Raw genomic sequence first — 19,554 nt, 5'->3', positions numbered from 1 at the left:
TCTGCACCCTAACCTGATCTCCGTGCCGGTGTCCTGCACTTGGGTTCGCCCCGTTCCTTGCAACAGAACGATCTGGCCATCATGGACCCAGCGGACACAAACACCCTTCAACAAGCCCTCGCCAGCCAGGGCTCCCTACTGGGACAGCACGAACAACTTCTCTGGGAGGTCATGGAGAACCTCCGTTCCCTATCTGCTCATGTCACGCAGATGGGTAACCAGATGGACAAAGTCTCCACTCATTTCACTCAACCCACTCCTGGAACCCAGCCTAGCCAGCCCAGAGAGCCTGTAGCGGAAACCCCCTCACATACCTGAGCCGGAGCACTACGCTGGGGATTTGGGGAAGTGCCAGGCCTTCCTCCTTCACTGCTCCCTGGTGTTTGAACAGCAGTCGTCAACTTACTCCACAGTTGCTTCTATCATGGGGTTGCTGCGGGGAAGTACATTAGCGTGGGCCACTGCGGTTTGGGACAACCAACCAGAAACCTGCTCTTCTTTCGCCACTTTTATCGCGGGAATGAGAAAGATCTTTGACCACCCCATCTGGGGTAAAGAAGCTGCCAAGTGTCTACTCACTCTCTGCCAGGGCTCTCGCAGTGTTGCCGAATATTCTGTGGAGTTCTGGACATTAGCTTGGGGTGGAACGAGGAGTCACTCCAGGGGTTTTTTTGGAATGGACTCAGCAACCTGGTAAAGGACGAGTTGGTGGCAAGAGACGACACCGACAGCTTGGATTCCCTGATCTCCCTAGCCACCAGGTTGGACAATCGCCTCCAATAACGCCATAAAGAACTGGTCGTCCATCACCTTTGGCCACTTCTCGGCACTCATTACCACCTCCCGCCAGAACAAGCCTCTCTCCTCCTTCTGCACTCCAAGTGGCTCCCAGCCCGGCCAATTCCACCGCTCCGGGAGAGGAACCCATGCAGCTGGGACGGAACCGCCTTTCTCCTGTTGAACGACTCCGGAGAATGAGAGCAGGTGAGTGTCTATATTGTGGCCAGTCCGGTCGCTTCCTTGCCACCTTCCCCCTTTGGCCAAAAGGGAAAGGCTCACCAGTAGCAGGGAGGAGCCTGGTGAGTCAGACAACATTCCCTTCCGTCCCCCGACCTCGGATGCAGCTTCAAGCCGCGTTGTGTTACGACCAACAGTCCTTGCCTCTGTTGGCACTAGTGGACTCCGGCACAGAGGGAAACTCTTCGGATGAAAACTTAGCCTTCCAAGCCGGAATTCCTCATGAGCCATTGTGTACTCCCTGGACGCTCGGGCACTGAACGGTAGACTCCTGGCCCGAGTCACACACTGCACAGAACCCCTGCTTCTCCTTCTCCAGAAACCATCGGGAACAGCTACGATTCAATTTAATTTCCTCTCCTCAAGCCCCTATAGGTCTCGGCCACCCCTGGTTAAGCCGTCATAACCCCCACATCGACTGGTCCACTGGGAAGATAGTCAGCTGGAGTTCTTGCTATTCCACTTGTCTGCAATCAGCCCTTTCCCCAGTGGAGGTCAACGCGACCTCGTTCACCTCTGAACCCCCCGACTTATCCAAGGTTCTCATAGAGTATCACGATCTGGGCGGAGTGTTTAGCAAGCAATGGGCTCTTTCTCTGCCTCCACATCGCCCTTACTATTGCGCAATTGACCTTCTCTCTGGAGCGTCAGTAGTCGGCTGTACAACCTGTCCTAACCAGAAAAAGAAGCAATGGAGACGTACGTGAATGATTCCCTTGCGGCTGGCATTATCCAACCCTCATCTTCCCCTGTAGCCGCAGCTTTCTTCTTTGTGGGGATAAAAGACAGCTCGCTGCACCTAAGTATCGACTACCTTTGCATGAGGATAGCCAGTGCTTATTTTCCTTTACTTATAAGAATGAGCAATATACGTGGACACGTCTGCCTCAGAAATGTACCGAAAGCCCCACACTTTATGCTGCAGCAGTTAAAAATGATTTGGCCGAATGCCAGCTGTATGAATATTCCATGCTGATTCAGTATGCAGACAACAGCCTGATAGCTTCTGCTACAGGGCCACAATGTCTGACAGATTCTTTAACACTCCTTGAACTTTTGGCGAGAAGAGGGCACAGGGTGTCTGTGGAGAAAATGAAGTTTTGCCAAGAGACTGTCCACTACCTTGGATTCCAGTAAAGGTTGGCAAAGTTTGGGAAGGGATCGAATAAAAGCAATAAAGAAGGCCCCAGTCCCCAAAACAAAAAAAAAGACATTCTTTCTTTCCTGGGCATGGTAGGGCACTGTCGACAGTGCATTCCCGAATACCGGGAGAGGGATGCAGTAATGCGTTCTGCTACATTGAAAATGGAGCCCTTCGTCGTGGAATAGAGACCCGAAAGGAAGAAAGCCTTCCATGACCTAAATGTAATGGTAGAAAAATCTATTCCTATTGTATTGGACCACCCGTGTACTGTGAGAGTACCCCATGCCATAATGCTACTGTTGAATTCAGCTGCTACTCAGCATTTTACCACAGCCAGAACAGGAAGCCACTACTACTCCCCCACCAGATCTGAGAAGCAAACCCAGGGATAACTCTGATTTAATTCTTTTCATAGATGGTTCCTTGCACCGCCCAAGAGATGATCTGTTGCTGGCAGGGTATGCTATAGTAACTACGCACGAGATAGTCGAAGCTTACGCCTTGACAATAGGAACATCAGCGCAGGCGGCAGAACTCTATGCCGTTACCCAAGCTTGCTTGCATTTTGGCCTAAGGAAAAGCTGCCAATGTTTATTCTGACTTACGTTATGCGTTTGGGATAGCACATGACTTTGGGCAATTGTGGAAAAATAGAGGATTTATCACCTGACGAAGGGTCTCGGCCTGAATCGTCGACTGCACCTCTTACTACAGATGCTGCTTGGCCTGCTGCGTTCACCAGCAACTTTGATGTGTGTTGCTTGAATTTCCAGCATCTGCAGAATTCCTGTTGTTTGGATTTATCACCTCGTCGGGGAAAGCGATTAAACACGCCTCCTTCATACTGAACCTTTTAGAAGCTATACAGTTGCCACAGATTTTAGTAATAATTAAGTATGAGGCACATACTTCAGCCAAGAATGAGGTGTCCAAGAGAAATTGGTTTGCAGACATTGTAGCAAAACAGGTGGACCTTCAGTGACAACCTGTGCCATAGACCCCTCGGGTTGATTCAGGAGGGAGGGAGCTCCCTGTGTGTATTGACATCCAGTAGTTGCGGGAAGCCCAAAATCTTGCCTCACAGCAAGAGAAATGTGCCTAGAGCAAATTTGCATGTTACCAGAATACCGGGCTATGGTGTCACCCAGACGGCTGAGTATTGTGCCCGCATAGTCTATTTTTGCTCCCAGCTTGCCTGGCACATGGCCAGGCTCACATGGGCAAAGGAGGGATGCAGCACGCCATCACTCAACAATGGTACGCCCCTGCAAATTGACTTTGTACATATGCCTGCTGAAAGGAGGTTTAAGTATATATTGGTAACAGTAGACATGTTTCCCAGATGGGCGGAGGCCTATCCAACTAGGAAGAAGGATGTAAGAACTGTGGTGAACATATCGATGCAAGAAATTATACCTAGGTTTGGAATTCCCCTAGGGATAAATAGCAACACGGGAACCCATTTTACAAATAAATTAGTACAGGGACTGAAGGAAGCCTTGGGGTTTCAGTGGAAATTGCATATCCCCTACCAGCCTCAGTCCTCAGGTATGGTGGAAAGAGCAAATGGGGAAATAAAAGCGGCTTTGACAAAAGTTTGTCAGCAAACTGGTTTCGGACGGCCAGAGGCAATGCCCTTAGTAATGTACACTCTGCGAAATCAGAAGAATTGACCGCCATGAAATTTTGATGGGGCAGCCTATAACAACAAGAACTAAGCCTCTCATGACCCCAGAAAAGTTAGTGCTAATATGGAATGATGAGGAGACACTGAAATACGCACAAGCATTGTGTCAGGAGGCAGGGAAATTGTATCAGAGGGTCAGGCAAGCCCAGGCACCTTTAACTGAAAGTAACATGCATCCGTTAATCCGGCAGATAGAATATATGTGAGATCAATGAATAAAGATTCTTTCTCTCCCGGGCTGCTGAGGACCCATACAGCCGTTAAGGTGACGGAGAGACCTGACTGAATACACGCCAGCAGGCGCAAGTTGCACCACGACGAGGATGAAATAAAACACCGAACTAGTCACATCTTCCCTGAGAGAGAGAGGAACGGCGGTGAGACCCAGGAACAAAGTGTTATTGAGAGACTGGAACAGAAATCTATGTTAATCTCCACCTTATGTTATATACATAGTGACTGATTATTAACAAAATATATCGATAGAGGACTAACATGAAGGAAGTAGTGGTAATAATCATACTGGGGGTGGGACTGATTGATTACTTAACAGCGTTGGAGGGCAAATACAAAGAAACAGGAAAGTGGAGAAGTATTAGCCTGAGAAGGAGGGGTCTGTGCGTTAGTAAGGAGAGAATGTTACACCTGCATACCTGATGCTTCAGAAAATATGACCCATGTGTTAGAACACATGACCCAGTTGTGAGATGACTGAGCTCTCAAGCCCCTCCAGAAGGCTGGCATTTCTTTTGGTGGGTTAAGTCAGTGTTAGGAGAAGGATTAATTTCCTGGCTACAGACCCTCTTTTACAGCCTCATTGCCCTGGTCTGCTTAGAGGTGGTAGTTCATTGTGTCACACAACTATGCATTTGCTGGGTCTGCGCCCGTACAAAGTCAAAGTCAGGGGAGACGGTAGCATTACTCTATGCGTAATCACACAAAGTTTGAAGTTATTAACTCATCTCCTTTTACCTTAGGCCACAAACTTATCAATCACTTCTGCTGTAGACACTTTCTGGAGGTCCAAGATCCGTATGCTCCATGACCGCTGGACCAAGTGTGTAAATGAAAGAGGGGACTATGTTGAAAAATAAATGTGTAAAATTGACTCTGTCTACCTTAGGCCACGAACTTATCAATCACCCCTTGTATATTTAGAAAACTGAAATATGACCGGGGCTGTCCACACAGGACATGCTATATTGTAATCAGTAATGAGAAAATGCAGTAATAAATATTCTACTACTCAATGCAAAATGTCAAATATCAAGAGTAGTGCAACATCTGGAAAATTCTTGCTTGACAGCATATAATAGCTTCCATATACAGGTAAATGTATTACATAAAATTCTTTTATTATCATAATTTCTTCTCTTTAGTTTAGAGCAGGGGTTCCCAAACTTTTTTATGCCAAGGACCCCTACCGAGGGTTCCATGGACTTCGGGCTGGGATCCCTGCATCAGCATCAGCGACTATTCCATTTATGTGAAACAAAATGGTTTAAATTGCGATAAGTATTTTTAATCAAAGAGTGAGAAAATCAATACTGATTTCAATATACATTAAAGCAGATACCTCACACTAAAAGAGTATTTTTACAAAATAATTAAATCACTTAGTGATAATGCCATAAATATTTCTTATTGTAGGAAAAATGTTTCAATATCAGATACCCGACAATAGTTTTCAATGCTCCTGTACCATCGACTGTTTGTACAATAAACAATTATAACTGTGGAGGAAAAGAAACTAAAACCATACACATAGCAGCCTTTCAAAGTTCAAAGCAAATCTATTGTCAAAGTACATATATATCACCATATACAAACCTGGGATTCATGAAGGCCATGGAAGAAAGAGATGGGGGTGGAGCATCAGAGAGAGTTGGTGGACAGGTAAGGAGATAAGGTGAGAGAAGGAAATGGGAATAGGGAATGGTGAAGGGATGGGAGTGGGTTCATTACCTGAAGTTCAAGAAATTTACATTCATTTTTGTTCAAGACTTGATGTTCAAGATGTTGATGTTTATTGATTTTCAAGACTTCAGTTCTTTGCAGGAATGGGACCCATTCTCAGGGTTTCAGGGCCGGCTGTTATTGTTCAGCACGCCAAGGGTTCAGCCTGAGAGTTCGGCTCGAATTCGAAAGCCTAAGATCTCAGGGCTCTGGAGGCGGGTGGTTCGAGGGTTGGTGTCGCAGCAGGAGACTGGTGTGCTGTCGGAGAGTCCGGACAATCTTTCGCTGTGGGCCCAAAGACCCAAGATCTTTGCAATCTTCAGGCACAGAGCTCGACAAAAGCGATGAAACGGACTTCTTAACATCGTAAACCGGCAGGTTGTTGTTATGTCTCCTGCTCGCTGTGAAAATGAGGGACATCTCCCCCTCCCTTATCAGGGAGAGCGAGAACCTGAAATGCGATAGTCTTTGGGGTAACTGCAAGGTCTTTGCTATCACCTAGCTCACGCTTGTGCTCGGTAGCGGGTGCGCTTTCTTTATGTTGGGGGGGGGGATCATTGCTCGTTGCCACTTACATGCGGGAGGGGGTAGCTGGGGGTAACTTTGGGGTTCTCACGTTTAACTGTCGTTCATTCTTTGGGGCACTTCTCTGTTTTCGTAGATGTTTACGAAGAAAAAGCATTTCAGGATGTATATTGTATACATTTGTCTGACGTTAAATTGGAACGTCGAACCTTTGAACATGTTGGAATGGGAATGGGAAGTGGAATTAAAATGGGTGGGCACTGGGAGACGGCGCATTTTCTAGCGGATAGAGTGTAGGTGCTCGGTGAAGCAGTCTCCAATGTACATCAGGTTTCACCGATATACAGGAGGCCAGACAGGGAGCATCGGATACAGTAGATGACCCCAACAGACTCACAAGTGAGATTGTTGCTATGGCACCACTCAGCTGTATTTTCAACCTCACTCCGAGATGCGGATTTGTCACCAACTTTAATTCGGCCAATGACAGTGCTGGACAATCAGCAAACTTAAATATGGTATTGGAGCTGTCAGTCATAAGTATAAAATGAATAAGGCAGAGGGCTAAACATTTAACCTCTTTCCCTGTGTTCCTTTCACTTATACAAACAAAAGCATAATTATATGGAGAATTTCTGAAAAAACTGACTATGTGTGGATGAAAAGGAAAGGTTGACATACTCAATAATTTATATACATGACATACTGGTATTTATGTGAATTTTTTCCGTAAATAAGGTAAAGCATAAACCAAGGGCCAACTTATTTTCTCAGATATTCTGTGGCACCCTACCAGGTAAGAGCCAGTAGATAATTCCACAGCAGATAAATCCACTATATTAGATAAGTTTTGATCTATTTACAAAGTGGCATTAAAGTAATTTGATATTTTCGAAGCGACTCATATGGCAGCAGAACTCTCAATGGATAATGGATTCTCATTTCAGCCTGATACAGCTAAAAATCACATCTGCTTCCAAGGTCAGTGGAGTCAACAAAGATGTCTCAATGTGCTTAATTGAACCATCATTGCTTAAAACTGATGTAAACAATGCCGAATGCGGACGGACTCCTTGCCGAATTCCACGTAGGGAACGTTGTTGCAGGACAGGAATACAAGTGCATTTCAGGAAACGGGGTTTTAAACACCAATACAGACTATCTTGCAGGCAAACATGCAGCCTCTAGTGAATAAAATAGATGATCTCAGAGCTAGGGTGCTGAATCAGAGGGACATTAGGACAGCATGTGTCCTTTGTTTCATGGAATCCCGGTTAACCCCTTCCATACCAGATGCAGCGATATAGATCGACAGGTTTACTATACACCATCAGGATAGATCTATTGAGTCTCTCAAAAGCAGAGGTGGAGGAGTATGCCTCATGATCAACTCTTCTTGGTGCACAAATATATCAGTACTGTCCCAATTCTGCTCACCAGACCTGGAATATCTTGCAGTTAAATGCCGTCCATTTTACCTACCAGAGGAGATTTCCGGGATCATTTTGGTAGCAGTATACATTCTACATCAGGCCAATGTCAATCAGGCTTTAGATGATCTAAGCAATGGGATCAACATGCACGAAACAGCGCACCCTAACGCATTCACCATCGTTTTGGGTGATGTTAACCAGGCCAGTCTGAAAAAAATCACTAAGCAATTACCATCAACAGATCACTTGCAATACCAGAGGAAACAACACACTGGACCATTGATACACCACCATCACGAATGCCCACTGTGCTATTCCATACCCTCACTTCGGGAAGTCTGATCACCTGGCTGAACTTCTACTTCCTGAGTATAGGCGGAGACTGAAGACTGCAGCACTTGCAGTGAGGACCAAGAAGGTATGGACAAGGGAAGCACAGGAGCGCTTACTGGACTACTTTGAATCAGTGGACTGGACTGTATTCAGGGATTCATCTTCAAATCTGAGTATGCTGCTGTTGTTACTGACTTCATTAAAACCTGTGTAGATGAGTGTGTGCCTACAAAGACTTACTGTACATTCCCAAACCAAAAGCCGTGGATGAACCAGGAGGTAAGTCATCTGCTGAAGGCTGGCATTCAAGATTGGTGACCCAAGTCTGTACGAAAAAACCAGGTATGGCATTACTTCCTACAAAGTGAAACCCAATAGCTTGAATGGCAGTGATGCTTCACTACCAGATGAACTCAGCACCTTCTATGCCCGTTTGAAAGGGAGAATATAACTACAGCTGTGAAGACCCCTGCTGCACCTGATGACTCTGTGATCTCTGTCTCAGGGTCTGATGTTAGGCTGTCTTTAAAGAGAGTGAACCCTCGCAAGGTGAAATGTCCCAACGGAGTACCTGGTAAGCCTCTGAAAATCTGTTCCAACCAACTGGCAGGAGTATTCAAGGACATTTTCAACCTCTTACTGCTACAGGCGGAAGTTCCCACTTGTTTCAAAAAGGCAACAAGAAATGCCTAAGAAGAATTATGTGAGCTGCCTTTAATGACAATAGCCCGGTAGCACACACATCTACAGTGATGAAATGCTTTGAGAGGTTGGTCATGACTAGACTGAACTCCTGCCTCAGCAAGGACTTGAACCCATTGCAATTTGCCTGTCGCACAATAGGTCAAAGACAGATGCAATCTCAACGGCTCTTCACACAGCTTTAGACCACTTGGACAACTCAAACACCTATGTCAAGATGCTGTTCATCAACTATAGGTCAGCATTTAATACTGTCATTCCCACAGTCCTGATTGAGGAGTTGTAGAACCTGGGCCTCTGTACCTCCCTCTGCAATTGGATCCTTGACTTCCTAACCGGAAGACCACAGTCTGTGTGGATTGGTGATAACATCTCCTCCTCACTGATGATCAACTCTGGTGCAGCTCAGGGGTGTGTGCTTAGCCCACTGCTCTACTCTCTATATACACATGACTGTGTGGCTAGGCATAGCTCAAATATCATCTATAAATTTGCTGACAATACAACTAATGTTGGTGGAATCTCAGGTGGTGACGAGAAGGAGTACAGGAGTGAGATATGCCAACTAGTGGAGTGGTGTCGCAGCAACAACCTGGCACTCAACGTCAGTAAGACGAAAGAGCTAATTGTGAACTTCAAGAAGGGTAAGACGAAGGAACACACACCAATCCTCATAGAGGGATCAGAAGTGGAGAGAGTGAGCAGTTTCAAGTTCCTGGGTGTCAAGATCTCTGAGGATCTAACCTGGTCCCAACATGTCGGCGTAGTTATAAAGAAGGCAAGACAGCAGCTATACTTCATTAGGAGTTTGAAGAGATTTGGCATGTCAACAACTACACTCAAATACTTCTACAGATGTATAGTGGAGAGCATTCTGACCATTCTGACAGGCTGCATCACTGTCTGGTTTGGGGGCGGGGGGGGGGTGCTACCGCACAGGACTGAAAGAAGCTACAAAGGGTTGTAAAGCTAGTCAGCTTCATCTTGGGTACTAGCCTACAAAGCACCCAGGACATCTTCCAGGAGCGGTGTCTTAGAAAGGCAGCGTCCATTATTAAGGACCTCCAGCACCCAGGGCATGCCCTTTTCTCACTGTTACCATCAGGTAGGAGATACAGAAGCCTGAAGGCACACACTCAGCGATTCAGGAACAGCTTCTTCCCCTCTGCCATCCGATTCCTAAATGGACATTGAACCTGTGAACACTACCTCACTTTTTTAATATATATTATTTGTTTTTGCATGGTATTTGATCTATTCAATATACATACTTTGTAACCGATTTATTTATTTTTTATTGTTATTATTTTCTTCTATATTATGGATTGCAGTGTACTGCTGCTGCTAAGTTCACTAATTTCACGACACATGTTGGTGACAATAAACCTGATTCTGATTTTCTCCTTGGCATTACAGGGGCTGTAAAGAGAAGAACCACCAGGACCATCACAGAGGCTGCTGTGTGAATTTTGGGATGGCTGTGGATCAAGAGGTGTGACCCACGGACCAATGCTGCTGGGACACAAGCCAAGACCTGATCAACCCTGGCAGGGTCACCTGGACAAGGATGTCTGATATTGAAAGACTTAAAACACGTGAAGACCCCACGTTACATCATTGATGATGTGTTCCAGCACATCCTGGGATGTATCTCAGCATCATGCTATGTAAATCTGAGCTTTGTTTACTTATCAGAAATTCCTTGCCAAGTGTTTCTAGAAATAAAATCTACACCTGAAACCATATGAACTACTACTCTATTGCTACAGATCCAGATTCATCTTCGATCTTTCTGTATTTTAACAACCTCAAATGTAAATTAGTTCTTTAATACAATTACAAAGAAAGAGTCAAATAAATTAGGCTTGCAGATAAAGCTTCGAATTATATCGATATGACAGATAATTTATTAAAATCTATTTCCCAGTCATGCACAACAAACAGGCGAACAGCTAGTAGCATTCAGGTATGTTAATTTGGCTCTCATGGCCAACAAATCATATCAATATCCATCCATTGTTTCTGTGCTAAAGCCAAACACATATTTCCAATAGCAACAGACATAATAGAATTTTTATTTGTTTTATATTCCTCTCATGTTAAACCAATAATGTTTCTTACAAAGAATTTGAAATGTATAGTATGTTAGTACATTTGAAATCTATCATCAAAGTGTAAAGATGGTCAAGTTAATACCGTTAATTTTTCATATATGCTGCATATTTTAATCACTTTTCAAAAATAAAAAAAAATTGCATTTGTACTATCTGCACAAGTACGTTGAAAAGTGTCTTTGCTGAATTGCAGATGAGGATGTGAAGTGTAAAGCCAGTCTCAACCAACATGCTGTAAGAAAAAATGACCCTCTAATGCGCTATTTTACAATAAATAAGCTCTCAACTTCCCTGAAATTTTTAAGATAACAGGTTAGAAAAATTATTTGTGTCCTGAAAAGCCCATTCTGAAGAAAATAAAAGCTATACATCATATTTGCCTTTCAACACTAAGTCATATACCCATCTTTGTAGATTTATTAAATCCATAAAAACACAGCAGGTTCAGCAATTCAAGTTCATTTGTTTGCAAAGAAACACCTTTGAGAGATTATTCAAAATTAAAGAAATAGTTAACTGAATTCAGTTTTGTAATAAATTATAATGTAAGACAGTTCAAGCCATTCAAGTTTGATCATTAATTTAATAAATGTGCATGCATGCCACAGCATTGCATGTTTCCCTCATAACCCCACAAGTAATCTTGCAATTTAACATGCTCCAGGATAGCATGATCTTAGGTCGCATTATATCATCATAAAGACCAAATGCAAATTAGTCTTTAATTATCCATGGTCTATTCAATGATATATCTATTATATAACCAAGAACTATGTCTGCAAATCAGACAATATGTGACTATCCCAATCACATCACAAAAATTGTCTGATTAACTTTGACTGCATTGAACAAATGTGGGGAAAGAACCTAGCCATTTGTATGTTTCTGCTAAAATTTAAAGATTTCCATTTCTGGTAAGAGTAGAAATGATCAGAATGGGATATATCCATTTAGTTCTTGAAACAACTGTCACAACCCTAAAATCATAACAATTTAGCAAAACTACAACCTTGGAAATGAATTTTGTTTTTCTTTTGTTTTTGTAATTGTATTCTTTCTTGTAAAACTTGTGTTTTTTTTGTTTTTCCGTGAAAGCTGCTTATATGATGCTAAACGCCTGTGATGCCATTTCAAGTAAGATTTTCATTGCATTTGTGCATACATGTACTTGTGCATATCACAATAAACTCGCCTTTGACTTTTGAATTAACCATTTTATAGTTTTCCAATCAATAATCCCTCTAATGATTTCTGTGAGTCAACGACATGGTGAATTTTGGCTAATAAATAACAAATTAATTACATTTGCCTCCTTCTGTATAATAGAGTACCAAGAGTAAATGTGAGACAGTATTCATTAATTAAATGAACCATCTATGAAAGGATGCAGTGGAGCAGGGGTCCATGGATCCTTGCTTAATGATATTGGTCCATGGAATAAAAAAGGTTGGGAACTCCTGCACCAGAGCCAAACAACACTGCTATCTCTTACCTCTCTCCTTCGAGAAGCCCAGCAAGTTTGTTTGATCTTCCACACAACTGCTGCTACCAGAAGTAGTGACAGAAAGCAGCTAAAAGAAAATAAACAAAATCAAACAGATGAAATCTATTTTCTAGTAAAATGAGTAGAATTTCTTAACAATGAATCAGTATTTTATCTTTTTAAAAATGTCAGCTTATGATTGATGATATAGTTTTATAAATGTCTAAATAGTGGTTAGCACAACACTTTACAGTACAGATGACCCAGGTTCAATTTCTGCCATTGTCTGTAAGGAGTTTGTATGTTCTATCCGTGACTGCGTGAGTTTCCTTTCACAGTTCAAAGGTATAGCAGTTAGTAGGTCAGTTGGTCATTGTAAATTCTCCCGTGATTAGGCTAGAGTTAAATCAGGGGTTGTTGGGCAGTGTAGATCGAAGGGCTGATTCTGTGCGGTATCACAATAAATTTAAAAAAAAATCTCAGGTGTCTTGTGAATGCACAAGGCTGTCAACAAACATCAAGATCATTTGTACAGACACATTTTGCAAGATACATACATAAAACTGGTTGAGATTCCATTTGAAAAAACAGCAAGAAATCATAACTATACAGGATGCCAGCAAGTAAAATATTTTTGTGAACCCACAAATCAGTCAAGGGACAAACACGTTTATTGTAAGCAATCTAAGTAATTAAAAAAATATAAATTATTTCATCTCCCATCTTGGAATCTTCAGTGTACTAAAGTCATTGGAGAAAATATAGTTTGTAAAACTGTAAAGCTGTCAGATACCATGCAAGACAAAAGGAATGTATTAAAATACCAATGTAATTGTAACTCCTATAAATGAAATGCTCTCTAGTATTTTTCATTGCAGACCTGTGCATCAAACTCCGTCATGGATGATCCCAAGCCTGGCTGTGAAAGGAGGAGGGTTGGGCATGGGGCTTGCAACCCGTCCCATAAAAACTCAATACTACAGAAATGCCAATAGAAAATTCAAAGATCTCAACCCTGGGAGAGGACAGATCTTCGACGGGCTACACCTTGAAGTACTGAAGGACTGGCACAGGAAAGAGGACTCTGTTGAGCTGCTGTTGGTGGCCTATACCACAGAAGGGTTGATGAGTTTAAGAAGAAAAAGACAGCTGCCTCAAATATCTGGATCAGCTACGGTTCAAGTGACATACTTCATAGTCATAGTCATAGTCATACTTTATTGATCGGGGGGAAATTGGTTTTCGTTACAATTGCACCATAAATAATAAATAGAAATAAAACCATAAATAGTTAAATAGTAATATGTAAATTATGCCAGGAAATAAGTCCAGGACCAGCCTATTGGCTCAGGGTGTCTGACCCTCCAAGGGAGGAGTTGTAAAGTTTGATGGCCACAGACAGGAATGACTTCCTTTGATGCTCTGTGTTGCATCTCGGTGGAATGAGTCTCTGGCTGAATGCACTCCTGTGCCCAACCAGTACATTATGTAGTGGATGGGAGACATTGTCCAAGATGGCATGCAACTTGGACAGCATCCTCTTTTCAGACACCACCGTGAGAGAGTCCAGTTCCATCCCCACATCACTGGCCTTATGGATGAGTTTGTTGATTCTTTTGGTGTCTGCTACCCTCAGCCTGCTGCCCCAGCACACAACAGCAAACATGATAGCACTGGCCACCACAGACTTGTAGAACATCCTCAGCATCGTCTGGCAGATGTTAAAGGACCTCAGTCTCCTCAGGAAATAGAGACGGCTTTGACCCTTCTTGTAGACAGCCTCAGTGTTCTTTGACCAGTCCAGTTTATTGTCAATTAGTATCCCCAGGTATTTGTAATCCTCCACCATGTCCACACTGACCCCCTGGATGGAAACAGGGGACATCGGTACCTTGGCTCTCCTCAGGTCTACCACCAGCTCCTTAGTCTTTTTCACATTAAGCTGCAGATAATTCTGCTCACACCATGTGACAAAGTTTCCTACCGTAGCCCTGTACTCAACCTCATTTCCCTTGCTGATGCATCCAACTATGGCAGAGCCATCTGAAAACTTCTGAAGATGACAAGACTCTGTGCAGTAGTTGAAGTCCGAGGTGTAAATGGTGAAGAGAAAGGGAGACAAGACAGTCCCCCGTGGAGCCCCAGTGTTGCTGATCACTCTGTCGGACACACAGTGTTGCAAGCACACGTACTGTGGTCTGCCAGTCAGGTAATCAAGATCCATGACACAAGGGGAGCATCCACCTGCATCGCTGTCAGCTTCTCCCCCAGCAGAGCAGGGTGGATGGTGTTGAACACTCTGGAGAAGTCACAAACATAAAATGCACTAGTGACAAATACTTATGGGAACTTCAGTGGATGACTGGGAGACGAGCCACTCACAGAGTGTTGCAACCTCGGCAGAGCAGGGGTTTTATCCCATGGACACATACCATTAACCGAGGGGTCTGTGGACCTTAGGTTGGGAACTATTACTGTAGAATATAAGCCAGATATTATAACTTCTTCTGTCATCAGTCTTGATTGGCCACCTGGTGTGCAATAGTCAAATACAAAATATACAGATGCCTCCACTATATTATCCTTTAACAGCCTTGGCGATTCCTGAAACCAACTAATACCACCTTGCCTTTGAATTCTCGATTAATGTCGTTGCATTAAACGTGTTTCTCAGGAGGGGTGGTTAAGGTGGTAAGGAGTGTAAGGGTGGGGGTGAATCATCACTCATGATTTTCTTCTTCAGTTAAAACAAAGCAAACTAAATAAGTAACAAATTCTTTCCCTGATGTTCTCAGTCTTCAACATCTGGAGTAAGGAATTTTGGCAATGGAGCTGAACACAGTGATAAATGAGAAGACAGCTGGATTGTGCATGTGAAGTTTGAAAATAAAAAAAAAGTGAGTTGTTATATTTTGATAACTACCTTAATCTCTAAGAAGCTACTCTAAAAAGTGACTGTATTCAGTTACTCTAAATACTTGTGCAAGCTACTGTATATTGATTCGCTTGTCTATTCACACCAGTAGAAGGTGACAACAATTACTTCTCTCTCCGAGAATAATTAGAATAAGGCAGATCATAATTCACTGGGAATTTCTTATGAATCGCTTCCTAAGAAATAAGCTTTCCTATCTATCTATCTATTTATTTATTGATTGATTGATTGATTGATTGATTGGGGTACAGCATAGAACAGGACCTTCCAGCTCATCAAGCTACACTGTCCAGCAACCCCCAATTTAACCCGAGGAAACTCAAGCACCCGGAGAAAACCCATGCATTACACAGGGAGGACATACAAGCTCCTTACAGATGCCATTGAAGCTGAACTCCAAACTCCAACACCCTAAGCCACCCTTTCTCAACCTTTTCACCCTGGAGGAACCCTTAAAATAATTTTCAGGTCTCAGGGAACCCCCGTGTAAAAATAATTATATCTACTGCTCATGGTACGTTAGTGCGATCAGTAAGTTTTAGATATAATACAAAAATAATTGTCAATGTTCTTTTCAGCAGAGAACGAATTTTTAGCCAACCCTTCTTGAAAAAAAAACAAGTAGTTAAGCTTAGCTTATCTTTCTTGAAATTAATCTTTTCCTTCCCTTTCATAAATTTTAAAAATTCATAAGGCAAACATAATAAATTTCTGTTGAAAAACTGGCTTAAGCCAAAATGGGATTTAATTCTGGGTTGAACTTGAGATAAGCACATGAGGATTTCACTTTCAACTGAAATGAGACTATTTCTATCCTTGCTCTTGATTGTTGTTAAATAATAAAAAGCTTGCTCACACATGCAAGAAGTTGAAATACAGCAAAAACATTTCCTTTTCTGGGTAATATGTTCTGCTACTAAATAACTTGCTTCCTGAAACCTTTTACTGACTGTGACTTTAATAACAAAAGCTTTACTCTGTTTAGAAACATAGAAAACCTACAGCACAATACAGGCCTTTCGGCCCACAATGCTGTGCCGAAAATGTACTTACTTTAGAAATTACCTAGGGTTACTCATAGCCCTCTGAGTTCCATTTTCCATGTTTGTTTTGAAATTCCAATATCAATTCAAAATAATCAGAACTTTTACGTGTTATATGGCTGTGATTTGTAGTTGTGTTTTTTTTTCCACCTTGCCGGATTCTTAATGTATTTGTAAGCTGTTTGCCACAGACTAGGCAGAGTGGAATAGGACAACTTGAATCACCAGTCCATGTAAAAAACCATTGATAAGTAGCTTTCATTGTAGAGATAGACTTTTTTGTGTCCATTGTTGCACTAGTACAGTGAAATGACTCAAAAGATTGTAATTCTTCATCATTAACCTTATCAGAATTGTCCATAGGCCTAGGCCTAGAGTCCTGCTCTTCCATCTCACATCTCCTCTTCAAAAATCGTCATATTGAACCATCTTTTGAATGAAAATTTCCCTTTAATTTTCTGCTACACTGGTAGAGTTTCTTGGCTCCCATACATCAGTCGGTGGCACATAAAGGGAAGTTGGGGGAGACAATTCAGGAGGGAGAGGACTCAACCAAATAAACACAGCCTTACTGCACACTGCCACACTGGCCTGAGAAACTCCTGAAGAGATTGCTAACGGGGCTACTCAATCACTATCCACCTCTGTGAGCGCACAAAGTTCAAAAAGTGATGGAAAAGCGTGGAACTCCTAGAGTCCTCTCATGGAAACTACAGAACCCTTGTTGAGAAACCCTGCCCTAAGTTGTGATAGTGTTGTGCTAACTGCTACGCTATTGTGATATCCTAACAACCAGAGTTTTATTTTATGGACGCAAGAAAGTCTGCAGATGTTGGAAATCCAAGGCAACACACACAAAATTCTGGAGGAACTCAGCAAGTCAGGCAGCATCTATGGAACTGAATAAACAGTCGAGGTAACAGGCCAGAGTGCAGAATAGAAGGGGGGGGGGTTAAAGGAAATTTTTGCTGGAAGGGGAAATTGATATTCATGCCATCAGGTTGGAAGTGACCCAGATGGAATGTAAGCTGTTGCTCATCCACCCTGGGGGTGGCCTCATCTTAGCACAAATGGAGGCCATGGAGCAATATCTCAGAACAGGAATGAGAATCAGAATTAAAATGTTTGGCCACCAGGAAGTTATTTTATGGTTCCAACATTAATTATGGTTCCTAAGACATACATATATTCTTTAGATTGTGCAGGAAATAGCTTATATACTGCTGTAGTAATTAGAAGTCCTGCAGAAACATTTTAAATCTTATGTTTTCAGAACGTAAAACAATGTGGAGAAGCAAACTTATTTAAATGGGCAACTTACTTTTGATCACAAAAAAATTAGTATGCCTTTCTCTATCTTCTACTTGCAAGCAGTACAGATACCAAGGTGCTGCAAATAACTCAGCTAAAAAAACATTTCCTCCCATACTCATGCACACCCCAAGAACTTCCAAACCTTGTAGTTTTGAGTAGTGTGTTCCATATCGCTGTCCCCAAAACTCATTCACATATTTACTATCACAATAATTTTTTTCTTGTTTTCCAAGTCCCACTTTCACATCATGCTAATGCTCCATCCCAATCTTTATCTATCCTTTTCCTACTTTCAGAGTAGTGATTGAGAAGTTGCTAAAGTACAGGAGGACAGAAATAGCAGCTTGATGCAAGAGAGAAAATTACAAATATTTGATTAAAGATTGCTTGGAAAATGGAAAATCACTCCCTTTAGCTCAAACAGAAGATACAGTATATGCCTATTTTTCCAGTTTTTGTAAATTTATTCTATTGTGGGATAACAGTGTTTAAAACACAATTTAGAGGGAAATGAATAGATTAGAAAAGAGGCTGCATCTTTCCTGGTTGTTTTAATAATTTGGGTATGAACAACCGTAGATTTCAAGTTCAAGTTGAAATTTATTGTCATTCAACCATACACATATATACTGCTAAATGAGACAAAGTTCATCCAGACCAACACAGTACATATAACTCACACATACAACACACAAATAATATTATCTCAATATGTTAACAAATAATAAGATGTTTATATGATACAAGTTAAAAAGTAAGTAGTATTATGATATTGGTGATCATGGATGGTGGCATCCGAACAGTTTTTGTCTGATGATCGGGGCTTAAAGACATTGTTGGACAGGTGGAAGGGATCACTGACAATGCTGAGGCCTGCGTATGCAGCGCTCCTGATAAAGATGATTAATGGGTGGAAAAGAGGCACTGATAATCCTCTCAGCAAAAATAGAGACCTGCAGTCAGATGCCTTGCAATCCTGTACCAGGCAGTGACGCAGCTAGCCTGGGCATTCTCAGTGATATTCCTGTAAAGTTTGGTTAAAATGGGGTGATGAAAGCCTCAGTCTCCTCAATTTCCTTCACAGGTGTCTCCCAGGACTAGCACCTTTAGAATATCTGTAGCACATCACCAGCCAATGACTGGAAGATGAGCACGTTCTAAAAGTCATAGAAAAGCAGTGTATTTCCACAGTCACTGCTAAACTAAATTTATTTAGAAGAAAGTTGCATTTAAAAAAAACAAAGGAAACAGTAATGCATTAGGTGCTCACAAAGAAAATGAGTAACATCTGGGAAAACAGTAAGTGGAAAATACATGCTCATAAATGAAGAGATTGTAGATGCTGGGATCTGGAGCAATATAAAAAAGACAAATTGCCAGAGGAACTCCAGATCAGACAGCATCTGTGGAGGGATTGGGAAAGTCAATATTTTGGGCTGAGATCGTGCATCATCACTGAGAGTGTAAAGGGGAGATAGCTGAATGAAAGAGACAAGGGGTAAAGAGTGAGGCACAATATGACAAGTGATAGGTGGATCTAAGTGAGGAAGAATAAATGGAACCAGGTGGGGGACCACCGGGTCCTGGTTTTCTGAAAAGAGGATGCTGTCCAAGTTGCATGCCATCTTGGACAATGATTCCTATTCACTACATAATGTACTGGTTGGGCACAGGAGTACATTCAGCCAGAGACTCATTCCACCCAGATGCAACACAGAGTGTCATAGGAAGTCATTCCTGTCTGTGGCCATCAAACTTTACAACTCCTCCCTTGGAGGGTCAGACACCCTGAGCCAATAGGCTGGTCCTGGACTTATTTCCTAGCATAATTTACATATTACTATTTAATTATTTATGGTGCAAATGTA

The 19,554-nt window shown here is 42.3% G+C and overlaps 1 protein-coding gene across 6 annotated transcripts in view; it reads right to left on the bottom strand.

The window, feature by feature from the left end:
- Positions 1 to 19,554, bottom strand: part of atrnl1b (attractin-like 1b) — a 1,086,143-nt gene that overhangs the window by 369,061 nt on the left and 697,528 nt on the right. For all 6 annotated transcript variants that reach the window (XM_063072023.1, XM_063072026.1, XM_063072024.1 and 3 more), the window contains one exon: positions 12,404 to 12,482. In XM_063072023.1, the coding sequence (XP_062928093.1) occupies positions 12,404 to 12,482 (79 nt within the window). The remainder of the gene's footprint in view (positions 1 to 12,403; positions 12,483 to 19,554) is intronic.

This window comes from Mobula hypostoma, chromosome 19, assembly GCF_963921235.1.
Source record: "Mobula hypostoma chromosome 19, sMobHyp1.1, whole genome shotgun sequence".
In the NCBI taxonomy this organism is placed as follows: domain Eukaryota; kingdom Metazoa; phylum Chordata; class Chondrichthyes; order Myliobatiformes; family Myliobatidae; genus Mobula; species Mobula hypostoma.
The sequence above is the reverse complement of the archived record's forward strand: the minus strand, read 5'-3'. Positions and strand labels throughout refer to the sequence as shown.